Source organism: Macaca fascicularis, chromosome 11, assembly GCF_037993035.2.
Source record: "Macaca fascicularis isolate 582-1 chromosome 11, T2T-MFA8v1.1".
NCBI lineage: Eukaryota > Metazoa > Chordata > Mammalia > Primates > Cercopithecidae > Macaca > Macaca fascicularis.
This window is the reverse complement of record NC_088385.1, coordinates 57623822-57638775: the sequence shown is the minus strand read 5'-3', so window position 1 is coordinate 57638775 and position 14954 is coordinate 57623822. Positions and strand designations below refer to the sequence as shown.

Genomic DNA, 14954 nt, shown 5'->3' with positions numbered 1-14954 from the left:
ATCGTGCCACTAACATTCCAGCCTGGGTGACAGCAAGACCCTGTTTCAAAAAAGTAAGATACGGCCGTGCGCGGTGGCTCAAGCCTGTAATCCCAGCACTTTGGGAGGCCGAGACGGGCGGGTCACGAGGTCAGGAGATCGAGACCATCCTGGCTAACACGGTGAAACCCCCGTCTCTACTAAGAAATACAAAAAACTAGCCGGGCGAGGTGGCGGGTGCCTGTAGTCCCAGCTACTCGGGAGGCTGAGGTCGGAGAATGGCGTGAACCCGGGAGGCGAAGCTTGCAGTGAGCTGAGATCCGGCCACTGCACTCCAGCCTGGGCAAGAGAGCAAGACTCGGTCTCAAAAAAAAAAAAAAAAGTAAGATACATTCCTACTTCTATAGAAACTAATATGATCAACAAAAAAACACACATAACAGTAAAAGCCACTATAATCAGCAAGTAACATCTTGGACAATAATTATAACCACCTTTCCTACAAAAAAGATAACTAACAGGGTACACACTTATAATTCCAGCTACTTAGGAGGCTAAGGCAGGAGGATTGCTTCAGCAACCCCCAGGAGTTCGAGACCAGCCTGGGGAACACAGCGAGAGCCCATCATCTCAAAAAAAAAAAAAAGATAACATTTTCCATTATTGCATACATGAAGAATCAACATATCAAATAAAGCTTTTTCCAAAATAAAAACAACTTTATAGTTTCATTTCATAAACAACAGTACATACTATTTTACTGTTATCAGAATATAACCTTTATTTGTTCACTTTTTTTAAGCTATTATTTCTAAAATTGAGGTTAAGGTTAACAATGTGTTAAAAACTTGTTCAATACAGAATAAATTTTATGTGTACGAATGCATTTTCTGTAAAAATAAAGTAAGCCCCCAGTTAGCATATATAAGCTTAACAGGAGATAACCCAAAATCAGGCAGAAACCAGGGAGTAGTGAAACACCACTTCAGAAGCACCATCAATGGCAATAGAAGGAACTGAGAAATCTTGGTGGCCTGAGACCTTGCTGACACAGAAAATGTCAGGGAAGGCAGGACACTTTTTTTTTCCCCCCCCTGGAGACGGAGTCTCGCTTTGTCGCCCAGGCTGGAGTGCAGTGGCGTGATCTCGGCTCACTGCAAGCTCCGCCTCCTGGGTTTACGCCATTCTCCTGCCTCAGCCTCCCGAGTAGCTGGGACTACAGGTGCCCGCCACCTCGCCCGGCTGGTTTTTTTGTATTTTTTAGTAGAGACGGGGTTTCACCGTGTTAGCCAGGATGGTCTCGATCTCCTGACCTCGTGACCTGCCCGTCTCGGCCTCCCAAAGTGCTGGGATTACAGGCTTGAGCCACCGCGCCCGGCTGGCAGGACACTTTTAAGAAAACGTGCGGCCAAGCACGGTGGCTCACGCCTGTAATCCCACCACTTTGGGAGGCTGAGGTGGGTGGATCACCTGAGGTGAGGAGTTCAAGACCAGCCTGGCTGGCCGGGCGCGGTGGCTCAAGCCTGTAATCCCAGCACTTTGGGAGGCCGAGACGGGCGGATCACAAGGTCAGGAGATCGAGACCATCCTGGTGAACACGGTGAAACCCCGTCTCTACTAAAAATACATAAAAAAAATAAAACTAGCCGGGCGAGGTGGCGGGCGCCTGTAGTCCCAGCTACTTGGGAGGCTGAGGCAGGAGAATGGAGTAAACCCGGGAGGCGGAGCTTGCAGTGAGCTGAGATCCGGCCACTGCACTCCAGCCTGGGTGACAGAGCGAGACTCCGTCTCAAAAAAAAAAAAAAAAAAAAAAAAAAAAAAAAAAAAAGACCAGCCTGGCCAACATGGAGAAACCCCGTCTCTACTAAAAAAAAAAAAAAAAAAATTAGCCAGGCATGGTGGCGCATGCCTGTAATTCCAGCTACTCAGGAGGCTGAGGCAGGAGAATTGCTTGACCCCAGGAGACAGATGTTGCAGTGAGGTGAGATTGTGCCAATGCACTACAGCCTGGGCAACAAGAGTGAAACTCCGTCTCCAAAAAAAAAAAAAAAAAGAAAAAACTTGCAAACAAACATTATATGCTAGACAATAAACTAAGAATCTTTTAAGCTCAACATCACTGATCATTAGAGAAATGTAAATCAAAACCGCGATGAGATACCATCTCACGTCAGTCAAATGGCGATTACTGGCCTGGTGTGGTGGCTCACACCTGTCATCGCAGCACTTTGGGAGGCCGAGGTGGGCAGATCACTTGAGGTCAGGACCTTGAGACCAGACTGGCCAACATGGCTAAACCCCATCTCTACTAAAATACAAAAACAAGCTGGGCGTGGTGGCGGGCACCTGTAGTCCCAGCTACTTGGAAGGCTGAGGCAGGAGAATCACCTGAACCCAGGAGGCGGAGAGGTTGTAGTGAACAGAGATCGCACCACTGTACTCCAACCTGGGCAACAGAGCAAGACCCAGTCTCAAGAAAAAAAAAAATTAGCCAGCATCCTGGGCAACTGTGGTCCCAGCTACTCGGGAGGCTGCCCAGGAGGCGGAGGTTGCAGTGAGCCAAGATTGTGCCACTGCACCCTAGCCTGGGCAGTAGAATGAGACTTTGTCTCAAAAAACAAAACAAGGCTGGGCGCGGTGGCTCAAGCCTGTAATCCCAGCACTTTGGGAGGCCGAGACAGGCGGATCACAAGGTCAGGAGATCGAGACCATCCTGGCTAACATGGTGAAACCCCGTCTCTACTAAAAAATACAAAAAACTAGCTGGGCGAGGTGGCAGGCGCCTGTAGTCCCAGCTACTCGGGACGCTGAGGCAGGAGAATGGCGTGAACCCGGGAGGCGGAGCTTGCAGTGAGCTGAGATCCGGCCACTGCACTCCAGCCTGGGCGACAGAGCGAGACTCTGTCTCAAAAAACAAAACAAAACAAAACAAAAAGAATGGCAATTAAAAAGTCAACAACAGATGTTGGCGAGGTTGTGGAGAATAAGGAATGCTTTTACATTGCTGGTGGGAGTGCGAATTAGTTCAAACATTATGGAAGGCAGGGTAGCAATTTCTCAAAGATCTAGAGGTAGAAATACCATTTGACCCAGCAATACCATCACTGGTATATACCCAAAGGAATATAAATCATTCTGTTATAAAGATACATGCACACATATGTTCACTGCAGCACTATTCACAATAGCAAAGACATGGAATCAACCCATATGCCCATCAATGACAGACTGGATTAAGAACATGTACATATACACCATGGAATACTATGCAGCCATGAAAAGGAAAGATATAATGTCCTCTGCAGGGACATGGACTGAGCTGGAAGCTGTAATCCTCAGCAAACTAACAAAGGAACAGAACATCAAACACTGCATGTTCTCACTTCTAAGTAGGAGCTGAATGATGAAAACACATGGACACATGGTGGGGGAAGCACACCCACTGGGGCCTGTGGAGGAGGGTGCAGCGGGGGGAGGGAGAGCATTAGGAAGAATAGCTAATGGATGCTGTGCTCAATACCTAGGTGATGGGTTGTTCTGTGCAGCAAACCACCATGGCACATGTTTACCTATGTAATAAGCCTGCACATCCTGTGCACGTACCCTGGAACTTAAAAGTTGAAAGAAAAAAAAAGGCTAGGCGCACTCCAGCCTGGGTAACAAAGTGAGACACCTGTCTCTTAAAAGAGAGAGACAGACAGAAATATATTTAGACAGTTACCTCACCCCAGCTTTAGAAATGGGGCAATTTGGCTGGGTGCATTGGTCACACCTGTAATACCAGAAATTTGGGAGGCCGAGGTGGGTGGACCACTTGAGGTCAGGAGTTCGAGACCAACCTGACCAACACGGTGAAACTCGGTCTCTACTAAAACTACAAAATTGGCCGGGCGCGGTGGCTCAAGCCTGTAATCCCAGCACTTTGGGAGGCCGAGGCGGGTGGATCACGAGGTCAGGAGATCGAGACTATCCTGGCTAACATGGTGAAACCCCGTCTCTACTAAAAATACAAAAAACTAGCCGGGCGTGGTGGCGGGCGCCTGTAGTCTCAGCTACTTGGGAGGCTGAGGTGGGAGAATGGCGTGAACCCGGGAGGCGGAGCTTGCAGTGAGCCGAGATCACGCCACTGCACTCCAGCCTGGGAGACACAGCGAGACTCCGTCTCAAAAAAAAAAAAAAAAAAACTACAAAATTAGCCAGGGGTGGTGGCACACACCTGTAATCCCAGCTACTTGGGAGGCTGAGGAAGGAGAATCACTTAAACCCAGGAGGTGGAGGTTGCAGTGAGCTGAGATCACACCACTACACTCCAGCCTGGCAACAAGAGTGAAACTCCATCTCAAAAAAAAAAAAGAGAAAAAAGGAATGAAGGAATTCAGGCACAACAAAACTTGCAGAAATACAGTCGAGTGTGTTGGCTCATACCTGTAATCCCAGCACTTGGGGAGACAGAGGCGATAAGATCGCTTGAGCTCAGGAGTTTATCAATCTGAGCAACACAGTGAGACGCTACTGTTACAGGACAGGGATCCCGATCCAGACCCCAACAGAGGGTTCTTGGATCTCGCACAAGAAATAATTTAGGGCAAGTCCGCAGCGTGAAGTAAAAGCAAGTTTATTAAAAAAATAAAGGAATAAAAGAATGGCTACTCCATAGAGCAGCCCTGAGGGCTGCTGGTTGTCCATTTTTATGGTTGTTGATGATATGCTAAACAAGGGGTGGATTTTTCATGCCTCCCCTTTTTAAACCATACAGGGTAACTTCCTGACTTTGCCATGGCATTTGTGAACTGTCATGGTGCTGGTGGGAGTATAGCAATGATGACGACCACAGGTCACTCTCAGGCCATTTTGGTTTTGGTGGGTTTTGGCCGGCTCCTTTACTGCAACCTATTGTATCAAGGTCTTTTTTTTTTTTTTTTTTTTTTTTTTTTGAGACGTAGTCTCTTCTGTCGCCCAGGCTGGAGTGCAGTGGCCGGATCTCAGCTCACTGCAAGCTCCGCCTCCCGGGTTCACGCCATTCTTCTGCCTCAGCCTCCCAAGTAGCTGGGACTACAGGCGCCGCTGCCACGCCCGGCTAGTTTTTTGTATTTTTTAGCAGAGACGGGGTTTCACCGTGTTAGCCAGGATGGTCTCGATCTCCCGACCTCGTGATCTGCCCGTCTCGGCCTCCCAAAGTGCTGGGATTACAGGCTTGAGCCACCGCGCCCGGCCATTAAGGTCTTTATGCCTTGTATTTTGTGCTGACCTCCTATCTCATCCTGTGACTTAGAATGCCTTAACCATCTGGGAATGCAGGGTCAGTAGGTTTTAGCCCCATTTTACCCAGCCTGCTTATGATGGAGTTGCTCTGGTTCACACACTCTGACATTCCCCCCACCTTTTATAAGAGAACCCTTAATCCTAAGGGTTGCAGAGGGACGAAGATCCACCTTCTATAACTTCTTCAGGCTAAACAGGGGCAATGATATTCCTGCCTGCCTATGAGGGTCTATCGCATTCACGGTAGAAAGGAGCTCAGTCAGAAAGCATCAGTATGGTAAGGTTCATTCATAACTCGAGTTTCAACAAAAGGTGGTATCTGGAAGATTAATAAGAAAACATTCAGGCCGGGCACAGTGGCTCACGCCTGTAATCCCAGCACTTTGGTAGGCCGAGGCAGGCAGATCACGAGGTCAGGAGATCAAGACCATCCTGACTAACACAATGAAACCCTGTCTCTACAAAAAATACAAAAAATTAGCTGGACGTGGTGGTGGGTGCCTGTAGTCCCAGCTACTCTGGAGGCTGAGGCAAGAGAATGACGTGAACTCTGGAGGCTGAGCTTGCGGTAAGCAGAGACCATGCCACTGTACTCCAGCCTGGGCGACACAGCAAGACTCCGTCTCAAAAAAAAAAAGAAAACATTCAGTAAGCTTGTCCTGTATTCCTATGCAAAAAGTATAACAGCAATATATTCCACAAGAGTAAAGCAAAATAGGCTGGGTACAGTGGCTCACACCTGTAATCCAGCACTTTGGGAGGCCGAGGTGGGTGGATTACCTGAGGTCAGGAGTTCGAGGCCAGCCTGGCCAACATGGTGAAACCCTGTCTCTACTAAAAATACAAAAGTTAGCCGGGCATTGTGGCGTGTGCCTGTAATTCTACTTGGGAAGCTGAGGCAGGAGAATTGCTTGAACCTGGGAGGCGGAGGCCACAGTGAGCCAAGATGGTGCCACTGCAGCCCAGCCTGGGCAACAGAACAAGACTCTGTCTCAAAAAGAAAGGAAAAAAAAGAAGAGTAAAGCAAAACAAGTAAAGTTATTCCAAGTAAAAAACTAAATTAGAAGGCTTTTCATTAACTGGGCAACTGTTGGAACTAAGCTGATACGGGGTTGTTAGCTGATTGTAATGTGCCCAGAATTAGAATACTTATCCAGATTTTTAAAATTACCCATCCTTCTTGTTTCTTCTGAGCAACAGTTAGAGATTACTGGTTGGTTTACAAGAATAAGCAGAGTTAGCCTAAATTGCAGAAACAAACTTAAAAACAATTAAGGAGACTAGAATTTAATAACAAGCATACCACAGTTTTTGAAACATAGTATTTCTCTTTCCAGTTTCCCATTTTTACTAAAGACAAATTACGGTAAGACTGATTTGCTTTATTATATTTGGCCTGATTGTTTGTATAAAGTGCAGCAAGAATAATGATTTTTCACATAGGCTTTTTAATTGGCTTTGATGGAACTCTGTTTCATAAGGAATCTCAGATAAGACTTTTTTAAAAGCCGAGCCCTGACATGGGTTTGTATCCTCAAATACCTATAAGTTGGGTAAATTTCTCTCCTTTTGAGGTCCCAAGATAACTTGGGGTTCCTGGACAGGTGAGAAAGTGACATTCTTTACTTACCATAGGTCAGAAACCTCATACAGGAACTGTGTAGGCAAGGTATGAGACTAGTTCCCCAAAGGGCTTTTATTGGCTCTACAAGTCAAGTTTGATTCCTTAAAGGAAAGCACACCATTCCAGTCAAAGCCTTGGTAAAATAACCAATTTCTCCAATTGTATCCTGTTACAAAAGAAAACAGATTCTTATTGCACTTATGTGAATAACTACATTGCCATAAGTTAAGAATACTCACAACTAGTTTCTAAATTCTGGAGAAATCTGATATAGAGAAACAAATATGTTCCAAATTTCGTTCACAGCAATATACTTTACTCAATTGCTACAAACTGTAAATAGCTCAAATGAAAAGTTTCCCTGACTCTGAAAAACAAAAAAGGATCAGCAGCATTTTAATCCAAGTTAAAAAGATTACTTCAGTTTTCTATTGGTTCAGCTGATTCAGTTAACTGTTTCATTTGATATTCATGAACATTCTAGCTCTTCATGAGAGTTCTGAAAGTTGTTTCCTCTATTCCAATGTTACAATTTCCAAAGTTATAAGAAACTTGCATTTAAGAACACCTGCTGGCCGGGCGCGGTGGCTCACGCCTGTAATCCCAGCACTTTGGGAGGCCGAGGCAGGCGGATCACAAGGTCAGAAGATCGAGACCACGGTGAAACCCCATCTCTACTAAAAATACAAAAAATTAGCTGGGCACGGTGGCGGGTGCCTGTAGTCCCAGCTACTCAGGAGGCTGAGGCAGGAGAATGGCGTGAACCCGGGAGGCAGAGCTTGCAGTGAGCCGAAATAGCACCACTGCACTCCAGCCTGGGTGACAGAGCAAGACTCCGTCTCAAAAAAAAACAAAAAGAACACCTGCTAGAGTTCTATAGCTGATTATAAACCATCTTCTAAACAGGATTAAAACAAGACAGCAATTGTCTCTGGATGATAAAAAGTTTTAGGAGAGCCACTATTAAAGCCACAAATGATAAGGAAATGTGGTTACTTCTGTGGCACACAATATTTTGCATCGTGATTATAATTATTAACACACACTAAATCATATTAGAATTACAGGAGTTTTCCGTAACTTTGGAACATATACCAATAATATAGTTATGTAAATATAATACAAAGCAAAACACCATTTCACATTTGATAATGCCTCCTGTATGATTTTTTTTTTTTTTTTTTTTTTGAGATGGAGTCTTGCTCTGGCACCCAGGCTGGATGGAGTGCAATGGTGCAATCTCGGATCACTGCAGCCTCCCCCGCAAGGTTCAAGCGCTTCTCCTGCCTCAGCCTTTGGAATAGATGGGACTACAGGTGTGCACCACCATGCCCAGCAGCTAACTTTTGTATTTTTTGGTAGAGATGGGGTTTCACCATGTTGGCCAGGCTGGTCTCAAACTCCTAACTTCAGGTGATCCACCCGCCTCGACCTCCCAAAGTGCTGGGATTACAGGTTTGAGCCACTGCGCCCGGCCAACTTAGAACAATTCTTTAACCCTTTCGCCAAAAAACCCCCACATTTCCATGCCTTCTTATAATCTTTTACCAAAAGTACATTCTACTTTCCTTACACACCTTACATGTAAAACTGACTCTTCAACAGTCTCAATCATGTTCCAATTTTAACTTTTAGCGACTTTTACTTTTGGTGAAAACCCTGGTTAGTAAGGAATTTTAATTATGTACTAGGTGTAGAGCCTAGCCTAGGACACACCAGGCAGAAGTGCAGATAAGAGCTGACTCTTCAGCACAGCTAGGGGTGTGGCTAACTCCACATGTCCCCAGGCCTTATCTATAATCTAATGGCTTTAAGGTAGGGTAAACTGAACAATTTTTACAAGTCAAAGAAACAGGCTGGGTATGGTGGCTCACGCCTGTAATCCCAGCACTTTGGGAGGCCGAGGTGGGTAGATCACGAGGTCAGGAGGCTAACACAGTGAAACCTCGTCTCTACTAAAAATACAAAAAAATTAGCCGGGCGTGGTGGCGGGCGCCTGTAGTCCCAGCTACTTGGGAGGCTGAGGCAGGAGAATGGCGTGAACCTGGCAGGCAGAGCTTGCAGTGAGCCAAGATTGCACCACTGCGCTCCAGCCTGGGCAACAGAGCGAGACTCTGTCTCAAAACAAAAAAAAACAAAAAAAAAAAGAAAGAAAAAAAAGTCATTGAAACAGTTTATGGCCTTAAATCATTTAACAAACTTAGTACCTGACCTGCATACTTAAGACTAACATTTTTATCAATAATTTTAAAGCTGTTTTTCTTTCCCAAAGATTACTAAAGTTACATGAACTAAAAGGCATTAGTTTTTATTTTGCTTTCAAAATATTTGATTTAAATGTTTTTGTTTAAGCCGATTAATCAGAGCTCTTTTATATACATATTACACACAACACCTATATAGCTACACAGAAAGACAGAAGAAGATGACTACAGTGGTTGTAAGATTTTTCATCTGCCAGTTTTTAAATTTCTTAATTGAATTACTGGATTCGGGGTGGAGCCCTTGGAAGAACAGGGCCAAGAAAGGGGTCTCTGATGCTTCGTTTTTCCCAAGGAGTCCAGACTGTTACAGCTTGAACATCTGCTTTTAATTAAACTGATTTTAACCATAGCACTCTTTAATAAAGTCCTTTTAGAAGTTTCTATGCCAAATGGCTGGTATTTCCGGCTTTTGAACTTTATCAAAGGTAACCTCCCAGGTGCTTAGAAAAACGAAAATATAAAACAGTTCACAGAGAAGAGAATAGATAAGGTCACACAGATATTAAACCAGAAACGACTTACTTCCTAGGTGGGGAACTGAACCCGGACTGCTGCCGTGAAAGTGCAAAGGCTGGCTGGGTGCAGTGGCTCATGCCTGTAATCCCAGCACTTTAGGAGGCTGAGGCAGGCAGATCACCTGAGGTCGTGAGTTTGAGACCAGCCTGCCCAATATGATGAAACCCCATCTGTACTAAAAATACAAAAATTAGCTCGGCGTGGTGGCACACACCTGTAGTCCCAGCTACTTGGGAGGCTGAGGCAGGCAAATTGCTTGAACTTGGCAGGTGGAGATTGCAGTGTGCCGAGATCGTGCCACTGCACTCCAGCCTGGGCAACAGAGCGAGACTCCAACTCAAAAAAAAAAAAAAAAAGAAAGTGCAAGAACTTAGCTACTGAGCTACAGCACAGGGCAGTCTCTGTTCACTTTCCCAGAAGGAGTCTAGAGTAGTTAATTTTGAGCTTATATTATAACAGCTTTTAACTATTTAACATGATTTTTAGAGCTAACCATGACATGAACCCTGAAATTCCTGTTCCCTGAAGATGGGGACCAAAAGAAAGTACCACGCAAGGTTAAAAGGTCAAGTTCCCAAGGACATAAAACAAGGTGGAGACTTCATCCAATCTTTCATTTGTTTCAGGGACCTGCAGCCAAGTATGTTACTGACCAGCTTGCTGGGTCATCTTGAAAAGCGGGCTTTTTATTTATTTATTTTTTTTGAGAGAGAGTCTCACTCTGTTGCCAGGCTGGATGCAGTGGCACAATCTCGGCTCACTGCAACCTCCGCCTCCTGGGTTCAAGAGATTCTCCTGCCTCAGCCTCCCGAGTAGCTGGGACTACAGGCGCACGTCACCACACCCAGCTAATTTTTGTATTTTTAGTAGAGATGGGGTTTCACCATGTTGGTCAGGATGGTCTTGATCTTCTGACCTCATGATCCACTTACAGGTGTTCTAAGCCTGTGTTTTATCCTAAAGTACCCTTTGACACAGAAAAATGAATTCAAAGCACAAAATACACCAGCTTAAGACTAGCCTAGGCCGGGTGCGGTGGCTCACGCCTGTAATCCCAGCACTTTGGGAGGCCAAGGCGGGCGGATCACAAGGTCAGGAGATCGAGACCACGGTGAAACCCCGTCTCTACTAAAAATTACAAAAAATTAGCCAGGCGCGGTTGTGGGCGCCTGTAGTCCCAGCTACTCGGGAGGCTGAGGCAGGAGAATGGCGTGAACCCGGGAGGCGGAGCTTGCAGTGAGCCGAGATCGCGCCACTGCACTCCAGCCTGGGCTGGGCAACAGAGAGAGACTCCGTCTCAAAAAAAAAAAAGACTAGCCTTAGAATTCTTTTTCACATTAATCAAAACTTTACAGAGGAGATAAACACTGATTTATTCATTATTATTATTATTATTATTATTTTGAGACAGAGTCTGGCTGTGTCGCCCAGGCTGGAGTACAATGGCGCTATCTCAGCTCAGTGCAACCTCTGCCTCCCAGGTCAAGCAATTCTCCTGCCTCAGCCTCTATACAAGTAGCTAGGACTACAGGCACACGTGCCTCCACACCAGGCTAATTTTCTGTATTTTTAGCAGAGACAGGGTTTCACCGTGTTGGCCATGGCTAGTCTCAAACTCCTGACCTCAGGGGATCCACCCGCCTCAGCCTCCCAAAGTGCTGGGATTACAGGCATGAGCCACCATGCCAGGCTGATTTTTTTTTAAAAAAAAAAACCATTCACGGCCGGGCGCGGTGGCTCAAGCCTGTAATCCCAGCACTTTGGGAGGCCGAGACCGGCGGATCACGAGGTCAGGAGATCGAGACCATCCTGGCTAACCCAGTGAAACCCCGTCTCTACTAAAAAATACAAAAAACTAGCCGGGCGAGGCGGCGGGCGCCTGTAGTCCCAGCTACTCGGGAGGCTGAGGCAGGAGAATGGCGTGAACCCGGGAGGCGGAGCTTGCAGTGAGCTGAGATCCGGCCACTGCACTCCAGCCTGGGCGACAGACCGAGACTCCGTCTCAAAAAAAAAAAAACAAAAAAACAAACAAACCATTCACTTAACCATTTGTACAGTGAGAGAGAAGCCAGAAATCTGACTGGTAATAAATTCTTACCCTTTTGCCAGCATCCCAGGCTTCTGGGCTCCCTTTCCCTTAGTGGTCCTAGTGTTCAAGCTCGCGGCATCACTGCCCTGGGGGCCAAGTCATATCATAAAGGAAAATTATCTTTTTTTCGTTCTGGCCAGAGAAAAATACGTGTGATAAAACAAAGACATCAGCCACTCCGCTTAGCACCCAATATCAAACTAGCAAGGCTTAAATCTGCCCCCAGATGGGCCTGTCATCTTTAATTCAACCTCCGACTTGGAATTTCAATATGTAGTCTCTAGGCAAGGTGGTCGCCCTGAGTAATAGAAAATATAAGAAACTCGAAGTAGAGAAGAAATGTATTGCCTGTAGCAGGGTGGGGAAGCTGATGAGCTTAGGGAGGCCAGAGAAAAAGACCCACTCATTGCAGCCGACAATGAAAACTTCAAGACGCCGCTTGTCCGTAGCAAATGAGCCTTTTCCAGCAGTCCCATCAGCTCTCAAGTTTCCCCTTTTAGGGAGGAAAAAGCTCCCCATGTCCCACGATCCTGTACATACCTAACCCTGTCACCCACAGCCATCAACAAAGAGCGTAAGACAGATTAATCCAAAAAGAACAGCAGTTAACATCCCATAGTGCCAAACCTGTTCTTAGATGACAGGGACTTAACTCAGAGGGGACTCTAACTCCCTACATCTTAGAAGGGCCTCCAACCCAGGGTCGGTCAAGTGTCCTTGCCTTTTATTAAGAGGGGCCTCTGGCCGGGCGCGGTGGCTCAAGCCTGTAATCCCAGCACTTTGGGAGGCCGAGACGGGCGGATCACGAGGTCAGGAGATCGAGACCATCCTGGCTGACACGGTGAAACCCCGTCTCTACTAAAAAATACAAAAAAACTAGCTGGGCGAGGTGGCGGGCGCCTGTAGTCCCAGCTACTCGGGAGGCTGAGGCAGGAGAATGGCGTGAACCCGGGAGGCGGAGCTTGCAGTGAGCCAAGATCACGCCACTGCACTCTAGCCTGGGCGGCAGAGCGAGACTCTGTCTCAATAAAAAAAAAAAATAATAAAAAAAAAAAAAAAAGAGGGGCCTCTAACCCACTCTGTCTTAGGAGAGACTCCTAGACATAAATACTGTTGTTTCTGCAATATAGTCGCTTCTGCGGCCACCACAAATATGTTACAGGACCCCGACACTTACCCAAAGGTAGCCATTGGGTCAGGGTTTTTGCACTATAGTCCCTTTGTGGTTGCCAGAAATGTTACAGGACAGGAATCCCGATCCAGACTCCAACTGAGGGTTCTTGGATCTCGCACAAGAAATAATTCAGGGCAAGTCCACAGTGCGATGTAAAAGCAAAATTATGAAGAAAGTAAAGGAATAAAAAGAATGGCTACTCCATAGACAGAGCAGCCCCGAGGGCTGCTGGTTACCCATTTTTATGGCTGTTTCTCAGTGATATGCTAAACAAGGGGTGGACTATTCACGCCTTCCCTTTTTAGACCATAAAGGATAACTTCCTGACATTGCCATAGGATTTGTAAATGGCGCTGATGGGAGTGTAGCAGTGAGGATGACCAGAGGTCCCTCTTGGGGCCATGTCGGTTTTGGTCGGCTTCTTTACTGCAACCTGTTTTATCAGCAAGGTCTTTATGACCTGTATTTTGTGCTGATCTGTCTCCTCCTGTGACTTCGAATGCCTTAACCGTCTGGGAATGCAGTCCAGTAGGTTTCAGCCTCATTTTACCCAGCTCCTGTTTAAGATGGAGTTGTTCTGGTTCACACGCCTCTGACACCATCTCTATTTAAAAACAAAACAAAAAAAAACCCCAAAAAACTGGCAAAGATAGCACAGCCTATATTTAAAGTCAGAAGGGACTGCCACCTGCTGGTGATCGGGTAGGAACGGACAGATAGCTCACAGACCAAACCTAAAAGATAATGGCAAGTATTAAAGAGCTAACACATTCGACTTTAGGGGAACAGTACTGATTCTAATTAAGACACGGAGGTAACTGCCCATGATAAACTCCAAAGAAAAAACAGCATTTTAGAAGAACGCATTTCTGTTAACAAAAACCTCAGGTTAAAATGCATTCTGCGACATAAATACCTATAGACTCATCACAGGTGAGGCCAGTCCGACAAAGATGCCTGCCAGATCCACGCCGAGCTTCTGAAGCCTAAAGGTTCTCAAAGAGTACCACCCGCCCAATCAATGCTCTCCAAAACACTAACGCCACAACCAGACATTTCACATTGCAGTCATTTCAAAGCGATTCAGCTGCCCGCTGCAAAGCATCGATGAAACTGAGAAATGCCGGGCTTCGTTTTATGACATACAAAAAGAGAAAGTCACCCTCGGCTGGGTCGCCCATCCAAAAGGGAACAGACACCCATGTGTCATTCCCAGGCAGGGGGAAAGCCGCCTGCTGTCCCCACTCTGTCTCCGCTACCAGGCACATCTCTCCAGAATTGTCTGGGGCGTGCGCGATGCCGTGCTTCTGTTGCCCGCTAGACTGCAAGCTCCAGGAGGGTAATGGGCACCTCTTCCCTCAGGGTCGCCAGCGCCGACGCGCTTAGAGGACCCTGTCGCGGGGTTAACCAGACCCGGGTTCCGCTCGGCGGACACCGCGCCGAGGCCATAGCCGCGCCGCCCTCCGCCAGGCTCCTGGCCCAACCTCGAAACCTCCCACGGAGAGCTCGCGCCTGCGACCGCAAAGGACGGCTCCTGAGGCGAAAGCCACCCCGCGGCGGGCGGTTTCCAGCTTTACTTTTATTTGGGAGCGAGGGGAACACGACACACTACTGGAAGGGCTCAGCGCAGCACCAAAGCGCGGGGGCCGGAAGCGCGGGCGGCCCCTCCCCCTTCCGCTGCGCCCCTCCCCCACCGCCACCACCGCGCGCGACCCCCACTCGGCGCGCGACCCGCTCTGCGTCCCCGCCGGCGCCACGTTCCCGCGTCCTTCCCCGCCCGGGCCATGGGGCACGTCCCTCCCCGCCCCCCACTTACCTGTGGCTGCTGCCTCGCCGCTCTCCAGGGCGGGAACTTCCACTCCCCCCTCCCAGGTAGATCGGAATTCACTACCCACGTCCCCACCCCCTCACGCAGCGGGGGACTAGCCTCCTTCTCGGGGGTCAGGTGGGGCGGGGAGAATTAGTGTCACTTAACAGCCAACTGTCCTAAGGTACCGTTTGCTCGGCAGTCAGGGCCGCCACTGGCGGCATGATCTACACCAAGCC

General features: G+C 47.4%; 1 protein-coding gene across 19 annotated transcripts in view; it reads right to left on the bottom strand.

The window, feature by feature from the left end:
• The window catches only part of ATF1 (activating transcription factor 1), a 60518-nt gene extending 45564 nt beyond the window's left edge, over nt 1–14954 (bottom strand). For 4 of the 19 annotated variants that reach the window (XM_074006845.1, XM_015430920.4, XM_005570846.5 and 1 more), the window contains exon 1: nt 14725–14954. Coding sequence is in view for 6 of the 19 variants with exons in the window: in XM_045365228.3 (XP_045221163.1) it covers nt 14071–14118 (48 nt within the window). In the remaining 13 variants the exon portion in view is untranslated. Of the gene's footprint in view, nt 1–6871; nt 7032–9651; nt 9816–11743; nt 11821–13368; nt 13538–13824; nt 14550–14724 lie in introns of those variants that run through there. The other 15 variants (XM_074006846.1, XM_065525183.2, XM_005570847.5 and 12 more) reach the window with 12 other exon arrangements.